The sequence below is a fragment of the Brassica napus genome, chromosome A3, assembly GCF_020379485.1.
Source record: "Brassica napus cultivar Da-Ae chromosome A3, Da-Ae, whole genome shotgun sequence".
NCBI lineage: Eukaryota > Viridiplantae > Streptophyta > Magnoliopsida > Brassicales > Brassicaceae > Brassica > Brassica napus.
Window position 1 is genome coordinate 38,476,168 of NC_063436.1, and position 23,824 is coordinate 38,499,991.

Consider the following 23,824-nt stretch of genomic DNA (forward strand, 5'->3'; position numbering starts at 1 on the left):
GAGTATTGATCAAGAAAAGATATTTAGAGACCGATATTTCATACGGTTGTTTACATATCTTAACAATATTTACAATTCTGTTGGTTTAGATATCTTTTTAACATAAACGAATTAAATGAAACAAATATTTGGGTAGTTATTACGTATGCTTCATGGGCAAGCTAGTATATTCTGATTCATTAAAGGGAAAATCGTTAGAGAATTTATACGGTTAAGATTTTAAGGGGGTGTTAGTGGGAGTTAGATTTATGATGATTGAAAGTGGGAGTTAGATTTATAGAATTTATAGATTTTAAGGGGTGTTAGTCAGATTTATTTAACTCATAACACAAGATTTTGAGAATACTACTTATATACCTTAGATTCTTAGAATCATTATATCAATGTATTTTCATAAAATTTCACAATATACAAAACTCTCTACAACTCTTTCCAAATTTAACAAATCTTTCAACTTTTAAAATCAACAAACTCTATATAAATCTTACTCCCACTAACACCCCCTAAATATTTGTTACTGAATTTGCCTAATATCTGCTTGCCGTGGGCCATTTAGACAAATGTGTAAGGAGAAATTCGATTGGGCTAACAATCAAGCTTGGGCCATTTAAAAAACTTTGAAACAAAACGTGTTGTATGTAATTCACGTATTTACCCTTTCCTATTCTTTGAAATATAAAGAAACAAAAAAAAAAAGGGCAGGCTAAGGTAATTTTTCAAATAGGATCCTGCTTTAATAGTATAGATGTACACCGACCAATCAAACTAAAAGCACTTACGTAATTGTAATTAAGTATTTTCTCATTTTTGGAAAATATTGACTTTTCGTTTGCCGTTCAAAAAAAAGAAGACTTTTCATTTGATCATTCCATTAGGTTTCTTCATTTCAAACAAGACTCGTAAAACAAAATTAGAAAAACTAATATCATGTTTGAATTTTTTACATATACAAACACATTTTAAGTTTCTATTTACACCTACAGGCAAAATTAACTATACACTTCCCTATTTTCAAACTAAACGAAGATATGTAAACTATTAGATTCTTCCTTCTCTCTCATATCTCAAATCGGAACCACTTTCCCAAATACCAAATTCATGACCCTAATTTTGTTGATATACTTTTTTTTCTTCCGGTCCTGTTGAAGATAACAAGAACGAACGAGATCCTTTCTTAATCTTTCTCGCTTTTTCTCGATCCATGACGAAATTGAAGAAGCCCAGGGAAGCTCTCGTAGAAGCATCAGAAGATGGGTTACTTGTCAAATCTCAAGACCCCGAGTTCCTCCTCCGTGAATGCACCGGGTTTTCATGTCGCCGTCCCGCCTCGTCTCCGTCAGCCAGGAACACGGTGAAGAGCTATTTACTTCCGCCAAGTCTTCTTAGTTGGATCAAGTGATTGATTGGCGACCACAGATAGAAGCTTGGGTCAAGAGCTTCGAATCGAGCGCTTAGATCGTCGGGAGACGTGTGATATTGATCCGTCCTTCGCCGCATCCGAACCTTTGTAGAGGTGATTGCCGCCGACTTATATTGGACTTTCCAGGCGTTGCATTTGACGGGTGTGATGCTTTGTTAATGCTAAGTCAGAGCTTTAGGGTGATTCATGTTGAGTTTATCTAAAGGATGCCTAATACTTGAGAGGATCGTAGTAAAGTCAAGGTCTAATGCTGTTCATGCAAGAACCATTAGAGTAACTAGAAGAGATTCTTTTATACTGCCATTATGTTGAAACTCTACTTTTTCAGGGTATTGTGGATGATTTTGGTGTTCCTGGAAGAACAAACCCGAGATCAGCTGAGTTCCAACCAGCTTGGGTGTTTGCAAATGGAATGTTCGGTTTGGTTTTTTGTTTGAATAGCCGTAAAGCAAGGTCTTGGAGATTTGGTACTGGTAAGAAACCTATTGTAATTAAAACTGTGATTCTGGCTAAGTATCATGTCCACAAAGATGATGAAACCGAACCTCTAGGTAGAACAAATTGTGCCATCAGTTTGATAATTTTAAGAAAGTAATTTGCTGCTGGGAATCGTAGTGTAGTGTAGTCAAGGTGTATGATTCTTGGCTAGATAATTATTTTGATAGCTAAGACCTCTTCTCACTTTTTTAGCTAAACTTATATTTTCTTTTGTTTGTTTCTTACCGACGATTCAAGTTGTCTTCCTTGTGCACACTTTGTATGGATTTTCTTGCATCAAGAATGTTAAACCTGCCCATAATGCAGGAAAGATGTGTGTACATGGATGCCACATTATCAAGATCTGCCTGAAGTCTTCCTTGTCCACAATTCTATGTCCATAAAACAACCTTATGTACACAATTCAAGCGATTTTACATTTTGATTAGTAAACTATTATTCAAATACAATTCAATAAAATTTAAACTTAACAATTAACTAGATTTTGACCCGCGCTTGGAAAGCGCGGGGTTGTTGGATTTATATTATAATACAAAGTCTTATTATATCGAAAAACATAATTTTTAACAGCTATATAACCTACAAATTAGTTTATTTGAGATTTTATATGTACATTTTTACGTAAGTTTCTTTTCGACATGAGAATTATATCCGGATCAAAAAAACAAACCGAACCGACCCAAAATTATAGGTTTAGTTCAGGTCCAGAGAAGATAACATATTGGATTTTTTTTGACCCGCAGGTCTTTGTTTAAGTCCGGGTCCTACCCTAGACCCGATCATAAATATGTGTTTATTAGATATATTTGGATATTCCGAATATGTTTCCGGTATTATGGATACTGTTTTTAAGTTTTTGGTTTACGATTAGAGTTTTGATTTCAGGTAAATTTTTCAAATTAAAAAAAAAATTGGGTGTTTGGATAAAATTTTGGGTATTTTTCAGTTCATCGTGTCAGATGTTGAATAAAATTTTAAAATTTTAGGTATTTGAATTTTTTTGGTATTTGTTTGGAGTTACAAATACTTTTCATGTTTCGGATATTTTTCAGATTTTTCATATATTTCAAATTCTTTTAGAATCTTAATTACCCGAACAGATGTGGACCCATTACGTCCATATCAGGTCCAACAACCTTTTGATATAAATTTTTAACGTTATTGTACAAAAACATGGTTGATGAAATATTTTTCTGAGTAAAGGTATCATAAGAAATAATATTAAGATCTGTTAAAAATATTTAAAATATTGTATGTTTAGAATGAATAATGTATTATCAGAAAAATAATAAATAGTTATACATAACTCCAACAACTTTTTTATTTTAGATTTTTTAAAAATCTTTCCTTTTTAATAGTATTGATTCGTTTTAAGTGAAAAGTATATAAAAGTATAATATCTAAATAAATAATTTTCAAAATCTTGAATAATCAATATTGATATCGTGAAGTCAAGTTAGCTTTAATAGAACCAATGAATTTCTTCATTTTTGTGAAGGTAACATGAATATTCAGAAAAATCATTTTTAAATATAAAAATATTATCAAACTATAAACGGTTGAAAATTTAGTATATGATATGAGATTTTAGTGGGAAAGTTTATATATGAATCATATATAATATGATATGATTATTTTATAATATGATATGATTATTTTATTATAAACGAAAGAGGAAGTTAGAATGTACACATATATGTCTTGTAATTTATCTTGCTTTAAATCATATATTATATGATAAAAGTGATAATATAAAAATTAGTTTCAATGCTTTTACGATTAAAAATCAAAATGATAAATATAGTAATAGTAATGATAAAGATTTAGGAGTGAGATTTAAATAAATAAAAGAATTGACTAAATTATTGTTAGAGAAATATATGGTAACATATTGTTAGTATAAATTTAAGGTAATACCAAAAAATAATGAATTAAATGAAAGGGTCCAAACAACTTTGATAGGTAGATTTCTTTAGACTCTTTCTCTTTTAATAGTATTGATCCTTTCTAACATTTTCTTAATCTGAAGAATCTAATATGTTTTTTTTTTAATTTTAATACAAAGTGTTTAAACAAGTTTTAGATGAGTGTTCATATTTTATAGATCCACATCTTTTTCTGTCTAACATTTTCTTTGTCCACAGTTCATTTATTTTTAAATACATATTTTTTGTGGATGTCTTATCCATCTAATACTATCCACAATATTTTAATTATAAAGATATTTTCTATGTTAAGTTTCTAAAGTATATATAAATTGGATGTCGAAATGTAGAGGATGAAAAGTTAATATTTGAGATAAAAACAAGTAAAGAAATAGGGTTAAACTAATAACAAAACCACAAAAGCTCTCATGAAGAGTATTTTTGTCCGAGCAGATAGCAAGTCCCAAAGGAAAGTGCCTCAAATGTTGAATGTACTTTTGAGTGTAAGACAAATTCAGAATATAGACAAATTCAGAATATAGCCCATGGTGTAAACAGCTCATCATGTTCATGTTTGGTTCCACGATATTCTCCTTCGCGTAAAATTACGAGGAAAGTACTCGTTGATAACGTGTTTTATACAACTATACTTATGAATCTAATATTTTATATGTTTTTTTTGAACAACAAACTACTTCATTAAGAATCAGGGCCTAAACCGGCAAGAACGAGTGTGAGTTACAAGCAGCATCCTTAGCAATAAGGTCCGCAACAGAATTGAAACGACGAGGAATAAAGGAAAAGTGCAGAAAAGAAAAACATGATGATAGATTCTTGATATCCAGATTGAGTCTGTAGATCTCCGTCGGATGTATCTTCGTGTGGAGTGCATTGATCAGCACTTGGTTATCTGACTTCAAGCAGATTTTAGTGAACTGTAGTGTCTTCGCATGTAGTAGAGCCTCCCTTACTGCTAACGCCTCAGCCATGAGGGGTGATGCCACAAATTGTTCAGTCGAGGCTAATATTATGTAAAAAACGTAAAATGAAAGTATATCTCCTCTCTAACCAGAAAAAAAAACGCATGCTTTTTTCTTATCTTGACAATGATTTTGAGAACTAACAGTGATTTAACGACAACAACATAAAAATTAGTTGAAAATTATGAAAATGATGAGATAAAGAAAATATCTTCCTACCTTTAACGACGGGACCGGTAGACACACCTAATCTTTATATGGTCACTTATGAATTATGACTTATGTGATACAGCTTTCTTGCACCATTTCTTAGTCATATAACATCTAAAACAGTAAAACTCGCATAGTCTAATTTTATTATACAAAAATGATCTGAATAACTCAGTTCTGAATTAAGAAAATTCATTAGCAGAACTGTGACCCAGTTCCTACACATTTAGACAAATCAGGGATTCTAATTTCTAAACATATTTAAAATTTTGAATTGAGGCAACAGTCAGATACTTGAATTGCATGCTAAAATGGCTACTCTTTTCTTTTCACTGAACTTGATTTTTCTTGCACTCTTCACGGTTTTCTCTATTTAAGTTTAGGCTTGCTTCCAACTAGAGGTAATACAGAATTCTGATCATCTGGAGGTATCGTTTAGATTAGACAAGAAATTATAATCTTACTACTTTTTTAATAATTAGAAATAAACAATTAAAGTTACATAGCTTATAATTTCTTATTTTATTTCTAACTTTATTATTGTGTTTATTAGTATAATTTCACACAAAGGAATAGCAATACTATAAATTTGATTCTATGTACCAATAATAAATTTGTTAATAAAATTGATTAAAGTAAAATTAGTATATACACCAATATCTTATTATATAAAGTAGACATTCACTCTCTTCTCAGTTTGCCATGTCATTAAATAGAGAGAGGAGAGATCGACACATGTTCCTTACATCACAACTTCGTGTTTCATTTAAAAAAAAAGAAGGAAATTCGTGGGCTTCCGTTAATAATAGGAATTAAGCCCAAGACCTGAGAAGCCATTTTCCTTACTTTCACGCTGCAACTAGGGTTTGTGTTCTTCCGTCAATGGCGTCTCGAGAGATTGGAATCTAGATGACTGAAATCGAGTTATCAATGGAATTTCATTGCGTCCTTTCGTATTCGAATCTTCATGAGGAATCCCCCCTGGTCGAGTTTCGTTTGGCGTCATTTCATATGAAGTTATTCTCCTCTGAAATCGCCATTAACAACCATCTTTACTCCTTCGACCACAACAAACGTGATTCATTGCTTCTTATCTCTCTGGAGGCGGTGGATAACACCTATAAAAGGTCAACTTTTGTCCACTTAACATCATCTTCACAACTCTTAACAACTATAAACTTATTATCATGTTGTTGGGTGTTGACTTTTGAATGATTTTCGGAAGCAGAGAATCTATCTCTCTATTTACCTGTTGAATCATTTTAATGATGGTGATTTACAGGTGAAAGGGCCTGAGCCATAATGAGACCATCGTATCTGACTCTGTCGGACTGTCCGACTCGGACAGATCTTCGGAGCATCTCACGGTTTCGGTGACTCTTGCTTGGCTCAACAATTGTGGCAATGAAGATGGCGGTTCTTGCTTGGCTCAACGGAGGGGATTGGACCCTGTGGTATGAGCAGGAATAGATAATACTAGCTTTGATTTATGAAGATTCACTGGAATAGATAATTCAACATTTCGTTCACTTGGAAGAGATACAGCTCCTTCGGTGAGATGCCTTCCAATATAAGTGTTAATGATGACATTGATATGGTTTATGTATCCTGTTTTGGTGAAGATTGTATGTGTCTACTGTATTCATCACTTCTCTATGTTTTTCTGCAGATTTGTTTGTTTCCTCAAATACCAGTGCCTCACCCAATTAATTCAGTCTCGCCGTTCACCGCCAATTCAGTCTCGCCGTTCTCCGCAGACAGTGGTCACGCCTCTCTTTCGTTTATGGAAGCAAGAGATATGAAGAAAGGAGAGCTAATGGAGTTGACAACTTGACATACTCTTGAATGATGAAAAGGTTGGCCTCTCCATCTTCTCTGCATTTTTTTTACGATTTAAGGTGTCGTTACTGATTATATATATTCACCATCTTATTCACCCTTCTTCCTCTTCACAGTCGACGCTCCTCCAGGGCACCACTTCAAACTTTCAGATTCAACCGTCACCATCGCAACTTTCGTACATTAAAAAATTGCTAATTACGTCTTCAAATAAGTTTTCTGTATGTAATAATGCAACTTATGGTTAGGTTCTTGATGGTAAGCCATACAACATAAGTTGCGATGCTTACAGCTTTGTGATGTGCATCAGTGCCTATACCTTATCGTGATCTCAGTTTGGTTGATGTTTCTTCTACCGTTGTCCGTCAAGTAAGTGACACTTAATATACATCAGTAATTTTGCATTTGAAAAAAAAAATCAATAAAGGTGATCATGGTTTGTATATTTGGCTTTTATGGGGATTTAAAGATTTTCGGATGGTGATTTTTGATTTGAAGGTGGCTTTTCGGCAATTAGATCTATGGCCCTCTTTGTCGAAAGTTATACGCCCAAGTTTATGAAGAAGATGAATTTACATGTTCTTTCTTTTTGTGGTTGACTTTTATCAATTTAATATATAAACTGAAACCAAGTCGTAAACCATTTGTAATTCGTTTTAGTTTCTTCTCTGATTAATTGATGTCATATTGGATTGTATTCAGGTTGGTATTGGAATTGGATTTGGATTCGGATTCAAACCGGATTTACTTGAAAATAACATTATAACTCAGATTATCTGTATATTGAACAAATGATAGTTAATATTGAATTTGTAAATATATTCATATCAATTTAAATAAAATAATATATATTTTAATTAAATCTGTTTTAGTATGGTTACATTACACTAGCAATAAATTAAAAAAAATATATATATATTTTGTTAATTAAATTCGGTTTAGTATGGTTACACTATGCTAGCAAATGTCCTAGCAGAAGCTAACTCGACAATAACATAAACATATACCCACTAATGATTAACTCATCGACAATAACATCAACATATACTCACACAATATAATAATATTCTGTAGTAAAGAATTTGCGTCGGCCAAAAATATTGAATAAACTTGGATATAAACTAAAAAAATGAGGTTCACAATTTATTTTTGCCATGGTGATTAATCTCTGCTTATTATTTGTTCTTCACTACTTAGTTGAGTTCTCTTCAGTTTTTTTTTGGAAGCTTTATAACCAATATCTTCCAGAAGAAAAAAAGTATTAACAACATGTAACACAAAACACATAATGATTCAATAAATATATCTATCTTGATCCAAAACTATAGCACATGATACATTTTTAACTAATACATATATTATATTATGTTTTTTTCTTTCCCATGATAAATTTATAGTAAATTTAAAATTAATACTTATATTACTCGATATAGCAAATGAAAACAATATACGAGGTAATAAAATAAGTAAAACATCCACTAATTATACATTGAAACTGAATGATAAAATTTTATTAAAAATATAAGTACATTCAATATATACAAAATGTAAAATAATCGATGTCTTGAGTACTAAACCTAACCACAACAATTAAAACTCGAATATACTTACTATAAATAAAAAATTGAGCAAACATTTAACAAATGTATACCATTTCTATCATGAAAATCATATCATGCTAATACAACCTTATAATCTTTAACAATAAAAATAAATAATAAATAATTTTAGTTAGACATATGCAAAGATGATATAAAATGTGTTCTTATTATAAACAAAACAAAAAAAGAAAAATAATAACTAAAATAATATAATGTCAACAAATATATTTGACAACAAATATAAAAAACAAAAATAAGTGACAAAGGGTGTGTAGATGATAAGTAGATAAGGGTACTTTAGTCAATGTATAATCCCTAGTATACAGCTTGTACACAGTATATATACTGTATTATACTCATCTAATAAACTCAATTGAGCCAATACTTCTATATAGACAAAACAAAAGCCATTAGAAACAGTTGATTCTTAAAGAAAACACATATAGACAGAGGTTTGTTTACTTGTATACCTTCGAGTACTTCAGCAGCGACGAACATTACTAGACCAGAGATTACGTATTGTGGTACGGTGTATGGAACAAACAAGTTAAAACTGAAGAGAATCCCGATAAAGACTATGATCTCAGATGTCAAAAGGATTTGCCTGCAGTTAGAGATGAATGCATATCAAGCACCAAGAAGCATATGATCTAGAATTTCAGTTTGAGGTAAGGGTTCGAAGATGTACCTGTCTTCGAACATGTTACTGATGTAACTCCCGACAAGAATGTTGATTGGTAGCACTGTGAGGTCAAGGCACGCCAGGAAGATTGCAACAAAACTTGTTGTCCAACCAAAATAGTATGATGTAACAACACTAGATTCCGAAAGTATAATATCTCCATCGTGTATTTGAGCATGAAGTAGATAAAAAGTTGCAATACCTCATATCTTTGAAAGCTATTGCTGATTACTTCAGAACTCAAGGTGGAAGATGAAGATGATTGCTATGAAAGCGAAGAATCTGCAGAAGATTCTCGCAGACCTGCAAAATCTTTTGGTGATGCATATTCAAATCAGTTATTCCATCTGTTCGAAGACCTTCCTCGACCACTCTATTGTTTTCTTCTCTGTCCATCACTGCATATCATTCAAGAGAGTCCAATCAATACTCGTTTCAATCAGTAAAGGAACAGTTTTCCTATAAAAACTCTAACAAAAGTATTACTTAATGTTGTTTCATTGTGATTTCTGTGTGGCATACTGAAAATGAATTTTAATGCAGATACACAATAATAGTGTCCAAGTCAATAAGATTATTTAAAATAATTTTCAGTTTTCATTCAATAAATCTAAGGCATAAATTTTCTTAGAATTTATAAAATATTTGAATTGTTGTAAATATTGATATGCGTTCATGAGCTTCTAAAAATTTGTGAGTTACTTATGTATGTAACCCTATAGATCTCCGCTTTATTTTCTAATATTTTTTAAGAAATGAACATATAATTTGATAAATTTTATGAAAATACATGCACATTTAAGCAATAAATAAAACTATTTTGATTTGACTTAATTATAATCAGAAATAACTACAATTGAGTTTGAGTTTTAAAAATAAATGTAACTCAATATATGTACTCACAACATGAGTGACTCAACTAATCCAACTTATATCTAAATTCATAGATTTAACTACAATAAAATATATAATTTTATAATAATGATTTATCCACTTTATAAATATAAATTATAGGATGACTGAAAACATATTAATAAATAAAAATAAAATATTAACCAACTGTTACAGTTTAGTTATTTTGTAAAATTTATATATATGCATGAGACTTTATTATATTATCATTATATTAATATATGTAATTTGGAACTGTAGTTTATTTTTTATTTTTTCATTTTAAGCACAATAATCTTAAGTTAAATAATAATCTTACTAAAATATATTTACATATCTAAGACAACAATCAACCTAAATGCAAATAAGAAAATTAATCAAAATTTTAATTTATTTAAAATAAAAAAAATATTATAGTTGAATTTATAGGAATCGATGAAATCCAATATATCTAAATGAGAATTAAATTGATTATAAGAGCAACAAAACCGACGAGATATAACATATCAAAAATTATATGTGTAATTAATGTAATATAAAATTATTAATATAAATTATACATACAAATAATGAAGTAACATAAAATTAAAGTAAATTTCAATCAATTATTATAATATATTTACTTTATAAATATTAAAAATCTGTGCATAAACACGGGAAAGTCATCTAGTAAATATTTTAAAAGAAGTTGAACATGATAAAACCGAATCATTTTCTATTGTTCTTCATTTAGTAGTAGCATAGATATGGTTGAATAATTTATTACCTCTTTTTACGTAATTAAGAGTACCAAACAAAAAGTAGATCTAGATCTTCTCTCTCCGGTGTCCGGCGAGTTTTGCTGGCGCCGTGAGAGGGTGGGTTATTGTCCTAAGTTCTGTTTTATGAGGTTTGGTCGAGGTGTTGTGGTGGGTAAAGAGGGATCCACCAAGAAGCTTGTGATATTCTGGTGAGTTTATGTTTGGTTTGGGTTGTTTGTCGGTTCCTATCTGGTTTCTGGTACGCGGTGGTTGTATTCAGCCGGTTCAGATGTGGGTGCTTAAGCTTTCTTGGATCTGGTCAGACAACCTTCCAAACGAGGCATCAGATGTCAGAGATCTTCTGGTCATCTTCCTGTCAGCTTCTTTTCTTCTGGCTCTATTTTCCGGCGACCTGACTCCCGTGTTTCGGGCTTCGTCTCTGGCTTACAGTGGCTATCTTAGCACTATAAGGCTGGCTTTTGGCTCTGACGGTGTCCCTTTCTGTCCGGGAATCGTTGGCCTTTGTCTCGGATCAATCGTTTGAATATGAATCATGTTTCAGATTGGAAGTTTGCGTGAAGTGAAGTTGGAAACTTTGGTTTGGTCTGTTGAATACATTAGCGGCAGGTCCTCCTGTATGGTTGCTTAATTGCTTTGTGAATGAGGAAGTCCAATCCTCTGTTTAATGGCTATGAGTAGTCTTTGGAATTCTTTTTTGGTATAGGTATGGCGACGGAAAGTGTATTAGTCGTAGACTCATAATCAGGGGTTGGTTTGATAATTGTGGGGGGTTTTTGTGGCCTGGGGGTGTTAGCCTTGTAATGGTTTGGAAACAATGTTTAAAGTTCAATATAATCTAACAGATGACTTAAAAAAAAAAAGAGTACCAAACAAAAAGATGTTGAAAAAATATATTTTTTTGGAACACGTTAAAAATATATTTAATGGAGATTAACTACCCATTATATAAATGTCGTCTGACTTTGAGAGTAACCAAGCGACTTGTTAATCTAAACGATATTCAACCTGTTCATCTTCTTTCCCCGCCAAATCCAAACTCGGCAATGGCTGAATCTGACACGCGGGAGACTAACTGCGTGTACGTAGACACCAGCCTAGACACTCATCTCCTGGTTCTCCTTCACGACCGTGAAACCATCTCCGAGTTCAAAGGTAGGTAAAAGTGTATTTCACTTCAATCTCCATTCGATGGATCTGATGATGATTCTGGGTTCACCATACATATAGTGAAACTATGCAAGGAGCATCATGAGTGTTTTCCCGAACTTGGAGAAATTGATATATCTGCGGTTAAGGTAGCAACATCAGTTTGTGTGTTTTTAATAATGTTTTAGCTAAGTTGTGGTTTTGTTTCTTTCTTGACCTGCTAATTTAATTTAGGTTAATCGTGAGAATACGAGGGGTCTCCTTTTTGATTATCACTTGCCAGATTCTATGCTCTTGAGTATGGTTTTCAACGGCATCGGTCGTAATTGTTGGTTTTTGTTTGTTGATGCTGCCGTCAAAGTTGAAAATTGTTTAAACCATGAGGAAGACAAGAATGATTCTCTACTTTTCGAGGAAGAAGATTTGGAAGTTGAGAAGACAAGAAAGAAGAGAGAACTGGAACTTTCCGATGGAGAAAAGAGTTGGAAAAAACCAAAGGTTGATGATCTTAATCAATCTTCTGCTGCTGCTTCAGAATTTGATGTTGATGGGAGTCACGAGTTAAGTGGAAATGTTCAGCTTCAGCTTGAAGTTGTTGCTACTGAATCTTCACCGAGAAAAAAACTAGATGATGATACTCTTCCGGAAACAACAACAAGTAAAGGTATACAAATTTGGATCAGAGAGTACTGATCATCTGTTGTTTATTGAATCTAATCATAATGTTATTGTGTAGAAACTGAGATGGGTGAGAAATCTGTGGAAGACGATGTTGAAACTCATAATCTGGTTAGCCACCAGGCAAATCATTTAGCAACCAGATCAGATACAGAGAAGAAGAGATCAGAAGATGACATCAATCAGTCTTCTGCAGCTGTTATTTTTACAACTTCAAATGTAGATAGTGTTGCTGCTACTCCTGAATCCCTTCCAGCCTCTGGAGGAGAAAATCGTGGTAACCCTTTTGCTGAAGCAACTCAGAAAGGTAAAATCCCTTAACGTTCACAGCTCTCTCTGTTATGAATTCATAATGTTGTTATTTCTGATTCTGTGTAGAAATTGAGAAATCTGTGGAAGATGACACTGAAACCGAAAATCATTTGGACACTAACAGTAGGCTAACAGCCAGACCAGACGCAGAAAAGAAGAGATCAGAAGATGAAGCAAATCAATCCTCTGCTACTACTGCTATTACAACTTCAAGAGATATTGTGAATGAGATAGGTAAATTTCCTGGAAATGTACCTGAATCTCTTCCAATCTCTAGAGGAGAAAATCTTGATGATTCTTTTGCAGAAGCAACTCAAAAAGGTAATATTTCAGTTCGTTACTGAATCTAGTTAGTTATCCTTTATGTTCAGTTCTCAAGTAGTAGTTTGTATTATATATAACTCATTATTATGTTATTGTTGATTCTTTATAGAAAATGAGCTGGTTCAGATTTCTTCTATCGATGATGTGGGAAGAGATCAAACTGAAACTGACAATCTAGTGAGACACACAACAAATCATTTGGACACTGTCAGTGAGGTTACCACCAGACCAGATAGAGAGAAGAAAAAAAGAAGAAAGAAGAGATCAAAAGATGCCATCAGTCAGTCTTTTTCTGCTGCTTCAATTACAACTTCAAGAGATATTGTGAATGAGATTAAAGGAGTTCCTGCTGCAAATGTTGATTCTGTTGATGCTACTCCTGAATCTCTTCCAATCGAAAATCTAGGCATTCCTTCTTCTACAGAAGCAAGTCAGAAAGGTAATTTCAATGCTTTGCTGAATATAGTTTTCCTCTAAGATCAATTCTCTTCGGAGTTTATCTCATCAACTCATAATGTCATTCTTGATTCTTGGCTGAGTTTTGTTATTCTCTAACTTATTAGGTGATGTTATTTCTCGTGTAGAAACTGAGACGATTTATGATACTTTGGGATGTGGAAAAGCTATACCAAGTGCTGCAGATAATATCCAGGCCAGTAATGCTGAAGCCGATGCCGATGAGGCTAAATCAGTGAAGTCTAATACTAAGACCAAAAAATCCAAGACCCCAGCTGAAGAAGAAGATACTCTGGTCGTTTCCTCTGATGCACACAATGTTGATGAGTCTGTCAAAGCTGTGGAAGGAGAAGAGCCTGATAGTATTATCAGAAATGAAACCGAGGAAAACAATGCTTCTCTTGAGGTTGCAGACTCCCAAGAATTGTCAGTTGATGATGTAAACAATGCTGCTTTGGAGGTTGCAGACTCCCAAGAATTTTCAGTTGAGGTAAACAATGCTGCTCCGGAGGAGACCCCTCTCATCAAAGATGCTGAGAGCGATGCTTCACTTTTGAGAAAGTGCGCTGATGATGCTGTGGATAAGAGCCTTTCCAAGAAAAGTCTAACTGATGATATGGGAGACAATTTTGGTTGCAGCCAAAATCAAGAGAAACCAGATCAAGTGGCTGGTGGGGCTAAATCTAAAAAGGAGAAGAAGGGGCTTGATCTTCATCCAAGCGGTTCCTCTAATGGTTCATTGGGCTCAATGAAACCGAAAGAGAAAAGAGGTAGAGCTCAACAACCAGCTAGCTCAAGTACAGATCCTTTGCAGTCAAGGGTTCCAAATGATGCCAGTGATGTGACTTTTATGTCTAGGAAGCTAAGGTAACCTATATAGATCCCAATTTAACTTAAACCTCATGCTCCTTTCTCTCTATCTGACACGCTAATATTTGATCTGAGCAGGAAACAATCTGGACGGAGTAACAAATAAGTAAGTGACTTGTTAGCGGTATCATCTATAAGCTACACAAACTAAATATATTATGCTCATGAAACTTGTATGCCTTGTCTTGTGAACAGGTTTTCAGGGAGCCTACAAGATATCCTGAGAAGATCAAGCAGTTACAAGAAGGCTTTAATTAGAGCTCAGTCACAACCTGATATAGACGATGACTCTCCCGTAGATTGCATTCCTTCTTACCTATTATCATTTTCTGGTTTAGTGCTGACTAAAAACCCGGTAATGATGTTTAAAAGTCATGTCTTATATTAAAAGTCACCACAAGGGTCCACAACATTAGCTAGATGTTATGTCTTATATTTTGTCTTCATTGCCTCTTTTTCAAGTGGTTTCAATAATTATTCGTTTCACTTTGTAAATGGATCATATCATGTCTCACCACTCCTTGCTTGCTTGGTTTCAAAGTGTATTAAGTTTATCTTCTAGTTCCTCGGACTACATGGTTCTCAATGGGTTAATGAATAAATTTGTAACTAAGCCATTGTAGACAACACAGTTCGAAGAACTGAAACACAAACTTGGAATGACTTTGAAATGGATCAAGGAGTGATGAGATATGATAAAAGTATGCAGCAAAGGTTGTGGTGCTATTATCTTTTAAGTTTATGTGTCTTTATGTCAAATATGAGACTCTTGATACAGGTAAACCCATGAGCTATAATAAATAGAGTTGGCTCCCTAAAACTTGAACATCTAATTTCTCTTCATAGACTGTGCCGAATTGGTAACTGAGACCAACCAGGAAAAAACAGCGCATTACCGAGTAATACACTTAGGTAACCAAAATAAGTTTCCAATTCTCACAAAAGAAGCAGAAGATGTTATAGGAATGAAAAGAAAGGACAAAAAAACATAACCGGATATTTCATTCATAGTTAAACCGGGGAACGGAACATTAAAGAGTTTTACGAACACAGAAACAGAAACAAGAAACAGAACAGAAGCCCAGCTTTGCCAGCTTCTCGTTGCTGCTTCCACTAAGTAATGAACCTTTAAGCCTTTTTAAGGTTGAAGGCAAAGGTATCACATAGTGAAAGGAGCAAAAAGAAGCTTAGAGCAAAGACAAGCTTTTCCCCTATATCTATCTTTCTATCTATCACCTTCTTAATACACACACCATCCTACATTGTTCCATACTATATCAACAGAAGATCGTTTGTTTTTTTTAGATAGCACCGGCCTGCACCGTACCGTTTCTAAGGTACTTGGCCTTGTAGAAGTTAACTCTCTTAGGGGCAATGATCTCTGTCGCTCCCAACACACACTTATGGTAAGAGAAATCTTCTGTTGTTCCGTCTGTTCTCACCACCTCGAAGCAACGAGCATTCCCATGCTTTGAATTAGCCACCTGTAAGACAAAACCAGGTCAGAATCTTTTAATGTTTTTCAAGAAACATATAAAGAGTTTTTTTTTTTTTTTTTTCTTAGGATGATTTACCTTGATTCCTCGGAAGCCTGGTCCTAGCTTCTCATCTCTGTTGGGGTGAAAGAGAAGAGCCATCATCAAAAGTCTTTCATCCCTCTCATTCAACGTAGCATCGATCTCGTAACTAACAAAAGAATCTGAAAGTCAAAAGGTTTGAAAGCAAGAAAAGACTATTTTGTTTCCTTACTTGTAGAGAATACGTTTCAGTGACCGGGAAAGCTTTTCAATGTCGTCCCATGTAAAGATCGTTCTGAGCTGCGACCTGGTGAGTCCTTTCCCATCGAGTGTCTTCACTGCTTTGGAGAGAGCAGTATCGAGTAAGGGGAACGGCTGGACCGTGAAGTTGTCTGATTTGGGCAAGGAGCTTGCCTTTCTCTTTGGAAGCGTTGCTGTACTACTCAGAAAGTCATACACGTCTACTGGTGTACTACTAAACCCATGATCCTAATCAACGCATGAATACACCACTAATTTAAAAACCTTTACAAGAAGTCGTGACTAAACAATAATGTTAAAGAAGAAGTTATTACCTTTGGGGAGATGATGATTTCGAACTGATCTCCAGTCCCGAAAGAAGGAACTTTCCCCCAAGCTAATGCGTCGATAGATCCTTGAAGCTCGTCTGTAACACCTTCCTTAGCAGCTTTGAGAAAGCATTGACTTGGGCTCTGTAGATATTTAAACCAAATGTCACAACCGGAAAAAGAAGTTGGTAGAGTTTAGTTTACAATACCGAGAAGCAAGCTTGAGTAAAAGGTGCAGGAGTGGATTCAGCCTGTCTTTGTTTACTCCAACCTTTGGGGTTTAATGCCACAAACTCTCCGGTAACGGAGAGACAATCCGCTACAAGAAGCAGATGTTCTCGCAGCATCCCCTTACCAGTATCAGCCACAGCAGACTCCAAATCCTGCAACCATCACCAAAACTTTAGAAGCTGCAAGACTCCCACAAACTGTACAAAAGAAACTAACCGCTAGGAAGATGCTACGTCCAGCGTCAATTCCATAAACCGAGCAGCATTGTCGGATATTATCAGGATGGCTTCTTGTCCAATCGATCATATCCATAATGGGAAGACAGGTTTCAAGAAGAGCGCTCCAGATGTTCTTTTTGCCACGAACTCCATGCATTGTAACCTTCACGAAAAGCTCACCCGCCATATGTTTCTTGTTCCTTTTCGGCGCTTTTGGTCTGTCAGCCCATAAGATCTCCACCTTTTTAATCTCTCCGTAGCCTGCAAGAAACATCATATGACACAACTCGTACTACTAACAAAACAAGAACTGTCCGTTTTTTTTTTTTTTTTACCTTTGACCGGAGAGTCGAGAAGAAAAGGGATCAGGACAAGTCGAATAGCATCAAGTTCCAAAGAACCGTGTGTGGAGGCTTCAAGAACAGTAACTGTGATGCAGAATCTATCATCTTCCATTGACTTATCATCCCAAGAACAGTGGTTTCTAATCAACAACACATAAAATATATAACAGATTAGTATTGAATATAGACATAAAAATGCCAATACTGTATTTTTGAGGATGTATCCTACGTGCTTTGTATCTCCAAATCAATTACATCAAGCTTCAGCTCTTTCTTCCTGTTTGCATACTGCTTGTTTAATGAAGAGACAACAGATTCGACATCCAGTTGTTTCTGCTTCAGAACTTTCTGCACATTTACAAAAAAAAAAAAAAAAAAAGAAAAAAAGGGAAATACATTAGAATATTATTCCATATATAGACACATGTATGTGGTTTTGTACCTTGGAGATGTGAAAATGGCAAACCCACGAGCTCATAGGCATCTTTGTGTTTGTCCTCGGAGAAAATCTATTAACCAAAGATAAACATTTGTTAGGAGAAGCCATTGAAAGAAAAGACAGTTTCACGCTACCAACATTATCATAGACGTTGAAACAATCTCTGAGAAACTGAGCTTCTCCAAGTGGCTCTTGATGTCCAGTGCACCGAATTCGAACCCGTGCTTTTTCTTAGAAAGCGTTTCAGACAAATACAAAGACATCGTCTGTTCTTTTAGACCTTTCTTCGACCCACACTCTAACACATTCTGCACAAGAAGAAGAAGAAGAAGAAGAAAGTGTTAATAATGTTATATAAAAAACGTCAAAGGAGAAGTAATAAACCTTAAGATTCAGGAGAGGCGAAGTTTCAAGAAGGCTAATGGGCTGATCAAGCGCGCTGTAAGCAGCCTCAGTGAGAGCACAAGCAGAAAGTGATCCAACTGCTTCACCCGTTATGTCTTCTTCAGTCTCATAATGAAACTGAACTAAATGGTTCCCGAAAGAGTTTCTCACTGTCCCATCATAAGCAGCGTATATGTCTCTCATAAAGAACATCAGTTTCCTGTTAAGCGCCCCGGGGATATCAGCATTACCGCTGAATGAGCTGTCACGGCTCGTCACGGAGTGAACAAAAGACTCCAAAGGATTCAGACCCGTTAGAAACGAGTTCTCAATGACTGCGAACGGGACAAATGACTCATGCCCGGTTTGGTCTTGTCTCTTTGCGCCGCGAAGCGGGCTGTTGGGGTCGTTCCAGGAGGCGCAAGTCAGCTGACGCGGGAACCCGAAGGACAATGCGACTGAAGAGTTTTGTAGACCAATGCACATACTGTGCTGAGCAAGCTTCCCCATGTTCCCTTTGCTACCAGCTTTAGACATGATCAGAAACGAATTGGACTCGGCGGCGTATCTATACGCCAGAGACTGGACGTCTCTGTAAGCATCTTTGAATGCATTAACCGCAAGTTTGCTGAGGGTCGCTGATCTCTGTCTCTCGTAGCAGAAGCGGTCCAAATCTGCAGCCATATCTTCTACATTACCCGCGAGGAAGTCTCTACGGGACTCGACCATAAGCTGCTGCTTGTTGCAGACTTGTTCAGCTTCTTGCAATCCGTAACTAATCTCCTCTGTCAAGTTCCTCCGAGACTCCGGATCAGAGGCCAAGTACAGATCCGCTAAAGAAACACTCAGCCCACGCATCTGCAACTCCTGAGAGAACATTTCTTGAGTGGAGTACATGATGTCAAGCACTTTCTCTTTATGTTCCTTCAGCAAGCCCTGGATGAAGTTTCCTTCACCGTCACGTAACCAACCAGACCCGTCAGAGGAGGACAAAAGCCCTCCGTTGCTTACAACCACATCGTTCAGAGGGTAAGTATACTCAAACCCTGGAGGCAGAAGCATCCCAAACAGCTGCATCCCCGTCCATTGCGCCTCACTGCTCGAAGCTTTGATAATCGCAGGAGGAGGAAGCTCAAAGGGGCAGTACATCTGAAGCTGCTGCATCTGAGCTCGGTTCAGAAAACAGTTCGTCTCGACGCTGACCAGATAAGCCGCTGTCAAGCTGTCCTGTCCTAACGAAAGCAGGTTACGACCGTTCTGTCTGTTAACAAGCTGCTTATCCAAAGCCACAAGCTCGTCAAGCTCAACCTTGGCTTGGATCGACTGAGGAACGTACCCGTGGAGACAATCTCCATCGAAGTCACCGCGAAAGGGTAAACAGCAGATAGGGTTCAGGGAGACAACGGAAGTAGTAGGGAGGACTTTGACCGACATTGCGATAAGCGAGTGCTGATGAATCGAAGGCGGTCTGTTCATCAACACAGTGTCTCCATCTTTTAACGTCCGCAAAATGCTGTCTCCTGTTTGGAGATCGTCGATGACTCGGATAGCCACCAAGCTTCCTCCTCTCCTCACGTGTGTCTCTCCTCTCTCGAGGAGCTTGTGGAAACAGGAAGTCACGAGGCGTTCTCTGTTCCAGTCGTTGAGATTCTCTGATACTTGAAGCCTCTCTGCGATCCTCCGAGGTATACCGATCTCGTTAAGCTTGAGACAAGGGTCACCGACCACTACTGTCCTGAACGTATGGTCGCTTCTTTTACCAAGCAGCACATCTTTCATGAATCTTAGACCGCACAGTTTGGGAGTGTCTGACTTCTTCTGGTAAGGGTTTGCAGATTCTTGACTCGGTGACATGTTTTCTGAAAAGAGCTGTGCCAAAAAAAAACAAGAATGGACAGAGGATTACAAGAAAGACAAGAAGCTTATTCTATTACAAACTAGTGCTTACTCTTGAATACTGCATGCATTCAATCACACGAGCACTCAGCTCAAGCCCATTTCCTTCAAAGCCAACTAGTTTCTTGTAGATACGAGTCCGTTCATCCTAATCGTAATAAAAAAAAAAAAAACAAACCATAGAACATATGAGACATGTTACATCAAAAAGAAAACAGTTCAAGATTCATCTACTTACAAAAACTAGTCGAGCCCCGGTGAACTGATTGACCATTTCGGATACACGATGACCGTTTGGCGTAACTGGAAAAGATGTCAGAGGAAGAGAGTCGAACATGGGGATATCCTTCCTGATAAGCCTCTCATCAATCCCACACAGCAATGCATAAATCTGCCAGAATAACAGAAAGTGAAAAAGTTTATTCAGACCAAAACAGAAAGAAAAAAAAAACTGAGGATATGGATATTTAAACATGTCACTCTTGTATACCTACCTGTGCATGAGTTAGAATCCGCCTGCTTGGTTTCAAACAGCTTTCGTCGATGTTAGAGTCTTTAGGCAGAAACTCCCAATAATCTGGAGGTAGTGATGATAATCCCCGTTTACTGAGTTTGAACAGATTGTCTTCACTCACTTCACAGACAATTCCGGATCGTCGAAAGACTTCTTTTGTCGTTACCCGAAACCTCATTAGAGGGTAACCTGTATTTGACTGAAAGATTCAAAAAGAAAAAGAAAAAAAAACTGTAAGAAAGACAACTTATAAGGAGGAAGTTAGTTGCACTCAAGATTCTTCTTCTTACAGTGCAGTATCTACATCTCTCAGGCCGGTCTTCACTACTCTGTACAAAGCAAAAGGCAGTGTTAGTCACACATCGTTAAGTAACACAACCCTGACATAAAAAAAAAATGTGTTTGTAAATAAATCTCTTGAACCTGAGACTGTTTTTTTCGCATGTATTTACATCCAGGGCAGATCCTGTTCAACAATGTAGCAATCTCCTTAAGGAAATACGGGTTGATCACCGGGTACTTGAGGTTAATAACCCCAAAATGCCCTAAACAGAAACAAAAACAATCATTAATATGCAAATAATATCACCAAAACTGGATTCATTAATACCTTCGCAAACTTTTCTATCTTTGCTGCCACATGATCTGCAAATAGAATCTGGATTGGGGAGACCTAACCGGGAATCAGTAACCTGATTTGCAGCTTCAACATCCATCACAGCCATGTTCTTCTGTAATACAAAGATACCATTTACATTAAGTTCTCTACGCACTAACAAAAGATGTAGCTAGCTATAGGTTTTATTGAATATTCAGGGCAGCACTTACTCGGTCTTTGTTATTCGAAATGCTAAACCTTATGGACTTTAGAGTCCCCATGGGCACCTGAAGCTCCTCGCATTCTTCTTCCATGGTGCACAAGTACCTCCAACAAGATTATTCATCAGTAAGGCAAATTGTTTTATCAAAAACTTCTAGTGATCAAATTTAATCACTAGTGACATATCCAATGTGCAGAAGATGGAACAAAAAAAAAAAAAACAATCTTTTTAACAGTTCACAAATCACACAGAACCAGACAACTCTCTCTAGGAGCTGACCACAGAGAGAGAGAAACAGACAAGTATTGGTATGGACAAAAAAACTGTGAGCAAAGTATGTCTCTCCCACTGGCCTATCAAAAACAAGATCGATTTTTTTTTTTTAATGGAGATTTAGTATTGGATCACATATCGAATCTAGCATGAACCCACAAAGGATATCTACTCCTTCTCTCTCTCTCTCTCTCTCCTCACCCTGGAAATAAACTTTCTTTTGTTCGTACAAGACACAGAAAAGAAAGAGGTTCAAACTTTGAAAACACACATTCTCGAAAGTCTACAAACTTTTGGAGCACACAAAAAGATTAACTGAGAAATCTACTACAAAACCCTGTAAAGGAGGATCTATTCCAAACAAGTACACACACATACCAAAAGGTTCTAGCTTTAACCACACATTAACACTGAAATTTTCATTCTTAGCAAAAAAAAAAAAAAAACAGAGCTAAAAACCCACTAATCGAGTCTTGAGAGAAAACCAAGGGAAGACAAAAAACCCATTTTCAAGAAAGGCTTTGCAAAACATTAGACGATCTCCAAACGAAACAAACATGCATAAGCGAAACAAGCTGAATCCCACACTATCATCGAAAATCTTTCAAGGCTTCGTAAAAGAAATTAGATTTCACATATGAAAATCGATCAAAAAAAAAAAAACAAGTTAAATTCTCGAGAGAGTGATCAACAAAGAGAATCGTAAAGATGAAAAAGAAGAGAAAGAAAGCAGAAGAAGATTGAAAATTGAGAGCAATGTAGTCAAATTTGCTTACTGTTTTTTCGAAATCGGAGGCTAAGTCGACGTTTGTTCTCCTCCCCCACAAGGAAACGGCAGACAACAAAAGAGAGAGGAGAGAGGAGAGAGGAGAGAGGAAGCGGAAGAACAAATAATCTCCTTCAAAAACCAGACTTTGGAATGTAAAAAAGAAAAGGAAGAAGATGGCAATGTAAATATCTAAATTACCCTTTGACCTTTTGGGTAAAGATGTCAGTTATACAAAGGAAATTTTATGTTTACTAGTTTCAGTAGGTATCCGCCATGGGTTCTGGAGAATATGATTATTAGTTTCGTTATTTTTAATAAGAAAATATATCTTCTCTATTAAAAGAGAAGTACCATTTGTATCTACTATTTAGAAGTCTACTAGGACCATTTCATTAATCACATAATATGATATAACAATTAATAAGAATATTAATAATAAATTAATTTTAACTATAGATTTGAATTTTATTTTCAGTTATAACAAATCTGTTGAGAAAATTCTAACAAAATCATACTAAAATTTTAAATAATTTTTATTAAATATTGCATTAATTAATTTCGTAATTAAGTAATATAATGCTTTCATTTAAATAAATTATCATCTACCACTAAAACGGGTTCAAATTTGTTAATCATATCATATATTTTTATACAAATGAAGTTATTAACATATATTAAAATTTTATTTCTACAACTATATAATTTCAAAAATCATATGTTGAAGAATATTTTTTATTTGATTATTTCAAATTATGAAAACTCAAAAACATAATAAAAAAGTAAAATGTATAAAACAAACCCCTATATTAATAAAGTAATAATAAACTTAAACAATAAAATTAAAAAGTTATAAAATACATAACACTAATATATAAATTATATATTTAAATTTATATAATAATATCAAAATTAAATATTTATAAAATGAAAATATATCCGCACGATGTGCGGGTTAAAACTCTAGTTCTCTATTAAAAGAGAAGTACCAATTTTATCTATTACAAAATAGTCATACTAGAAGTCTATATCCATGTATTCAAATAAATTTTTTATTGCTTACATTAGTTTATTTAATGTATAACATTTCTCATGGTTATTTATTTAAGAGGATCTAACTCTCATGGTTAATAAATTCCTCTTTGAGGGGGTGGTGGCGAATGGACTGAATGATACAAATATATGTCTCATCCCGAAGGTAACAAAGCCAAATGCAATGGCTCAGTTTAGGCCCATTAGTCTGTGCAATGTCAGCTACA

General features: G+C 35.2%; 2 protein-coding genes and 2 long non-coding RNA genes across 6 annotated transcripts; 3 read left to right on the forward strand and 1 right to left on the reverse strand.

Annotated features, from left to right (window-relative positions):
• The first annotated feature begins 267 nt into the window (after nt 1–267).
• Nucleotides 268–2,395, forward strand: LOC106404778. The gene is made up of 2 exons (XR_002658604.2): nt 268–1,662; nt 1,749–2,395. It is a non-coding gene; the product is annotated as an uncharacterized LOC106404778 (long non-coding RNA).
• Nucleotides 2,396–5,782: 3,387 nt separating this feature from the next.
• Nucleotides 5,783–7,569, forward strand: LOC106404540. 3 transcript variants are annotated; one of them, XR_002663000.2, is made up of 5 exons: nt 5,807–6,160; nt 6,316–6,586; nt 6,703–6,889; nt 6,989–7,241; nt 7,342–7,569. It is a non-coding gene; the product is annotated as an uncharacterized LOC106404540 (long non-coding RNA). The 3 variants fall into 3 exon arrangements; XR_001281012.3 differs by having other exon boundaries at nt 5,809–6,160; nt 7,371–7,569; XR_001281011.3 differs by having other exon boundaries at nt 5,783–6,160; nt 6,989–7,569.
• A 3,192-nt stretch (nt 7,570–10,761) lies between these two features.
• On the forward strand, nt 10,762–15,380 carry LOC106403866. Its single transcript, XM_048777196.1, has 8 exons — nt 10,762–11,959; nt 12,035–12,102; nt 12,188–12,617; nt 12,690–12,938; nt 13,010–13,264; nt 13,377–13,717; nt 13,763–13,805; nt 13,852–15,380. The coding sequence occupies exons 1-8, from the start codon at nt 11,731–11,733 to the stop codon at nt 14,592–14,594; spliced, it is 2,358 nt and encodes a 785-aa protein (XP_048633153.1). The 5' UTR covers nt 10,762–11,730; the 3' UTR covers nt 14,595–15,380.
• Nucleotides 15,381–15,576: 196 nt separating this feature from the next.
• LOC106406243 (DNA-directed RNA polymerase IV subunit 1) lies at nt 15,577–22,744 on the reverse strand. Its single transcript, XM_013846863.3, has 19 exons — nt 22,576–22,744; nt 21,534–21,630; nt 21,316–21,436; nt 21,129–21,250; nt 20,996–21,034; nt 20,686–20,904; nt 20,430–20,582; nt 20,244–20,339; nt 18,296–20,164; nt 18,050–18,219; nt 17,915–17,981; nt 17,702–17,820; nt 17,464–17,612; nt 17,127–17,389; nt 16,889–17,062; nt 16,686–16,823; nt 16,343–16,599; nt 16,168–16,279; nt 15,577–16,077 (listed from the first exon to the last, which is right to left on the reverse strand). Exons 2-19 carry the CDS (start codon nt 21,615–21,617, stop codon nt 15,895–15,897), a joined length of 4,335 nt encoding a protein of 1,444 aa, XP_013702317.2. The 5' UTR covers nt 21,618–21,630; nt 22,576–22,744; the 3' UTR covers nt 15,577–15,894.
• Nucleotides 22,745–23,824: the final 1,080 nt, after the last annotated feature.

What these genes read in the sequence shown, in the direction of transcription:
- LOC106406243 (XM_013846863.3), bottom strand. Translation starts at nt 21,617, where the DNA reads ATGGAAGAAGAATGCGAGGAGCTTCAGGTGCCCATGGGGACTCTAAAG. An exon ending in GGATTCTAACTCATGCACAG is followed by an intron (nt 20,583 to 20,685) that starts GTAGGTATACAA and finishes TTATTCTGGCAG; the next exon opens with ATTTATGCATTGCTGTGTGG. An exon ending in AATGCATGCAGTATTCAAGA is followed by an intron (nt 20,165 to 20,243) that starts GTAAGCACTAGT and finishes TTTTTGGCACAG; the next exon opens with CTCTTTTCAGAAAACATGTC.
- LOC106403866 (XM_048777196.1), top strand. Translation starts at nt 11,731, where the DNA reads ATGGAGATTAACTACCCATTATATAAATGTCGTCTGACTTTGAGAGTA. An exon ending in TGCTGAAGCAACTCAGAAAG is followed by an intron (nt 12,939 to 13,009) that starts GTAAAATCCCTT and finishes GATTCTGTGTAG; the next exon opens with AAATTGAGAAATCTGTGGAA. An exon ending in TGCAGAAGCAACTCAAAAAG is followed by an intron (nt 13,265 to 13,376) that starts GTAATATTTCAG and finishes GATTCTTTATAG; the next exon opens with AAAATGAGCTGGTTCAGATT.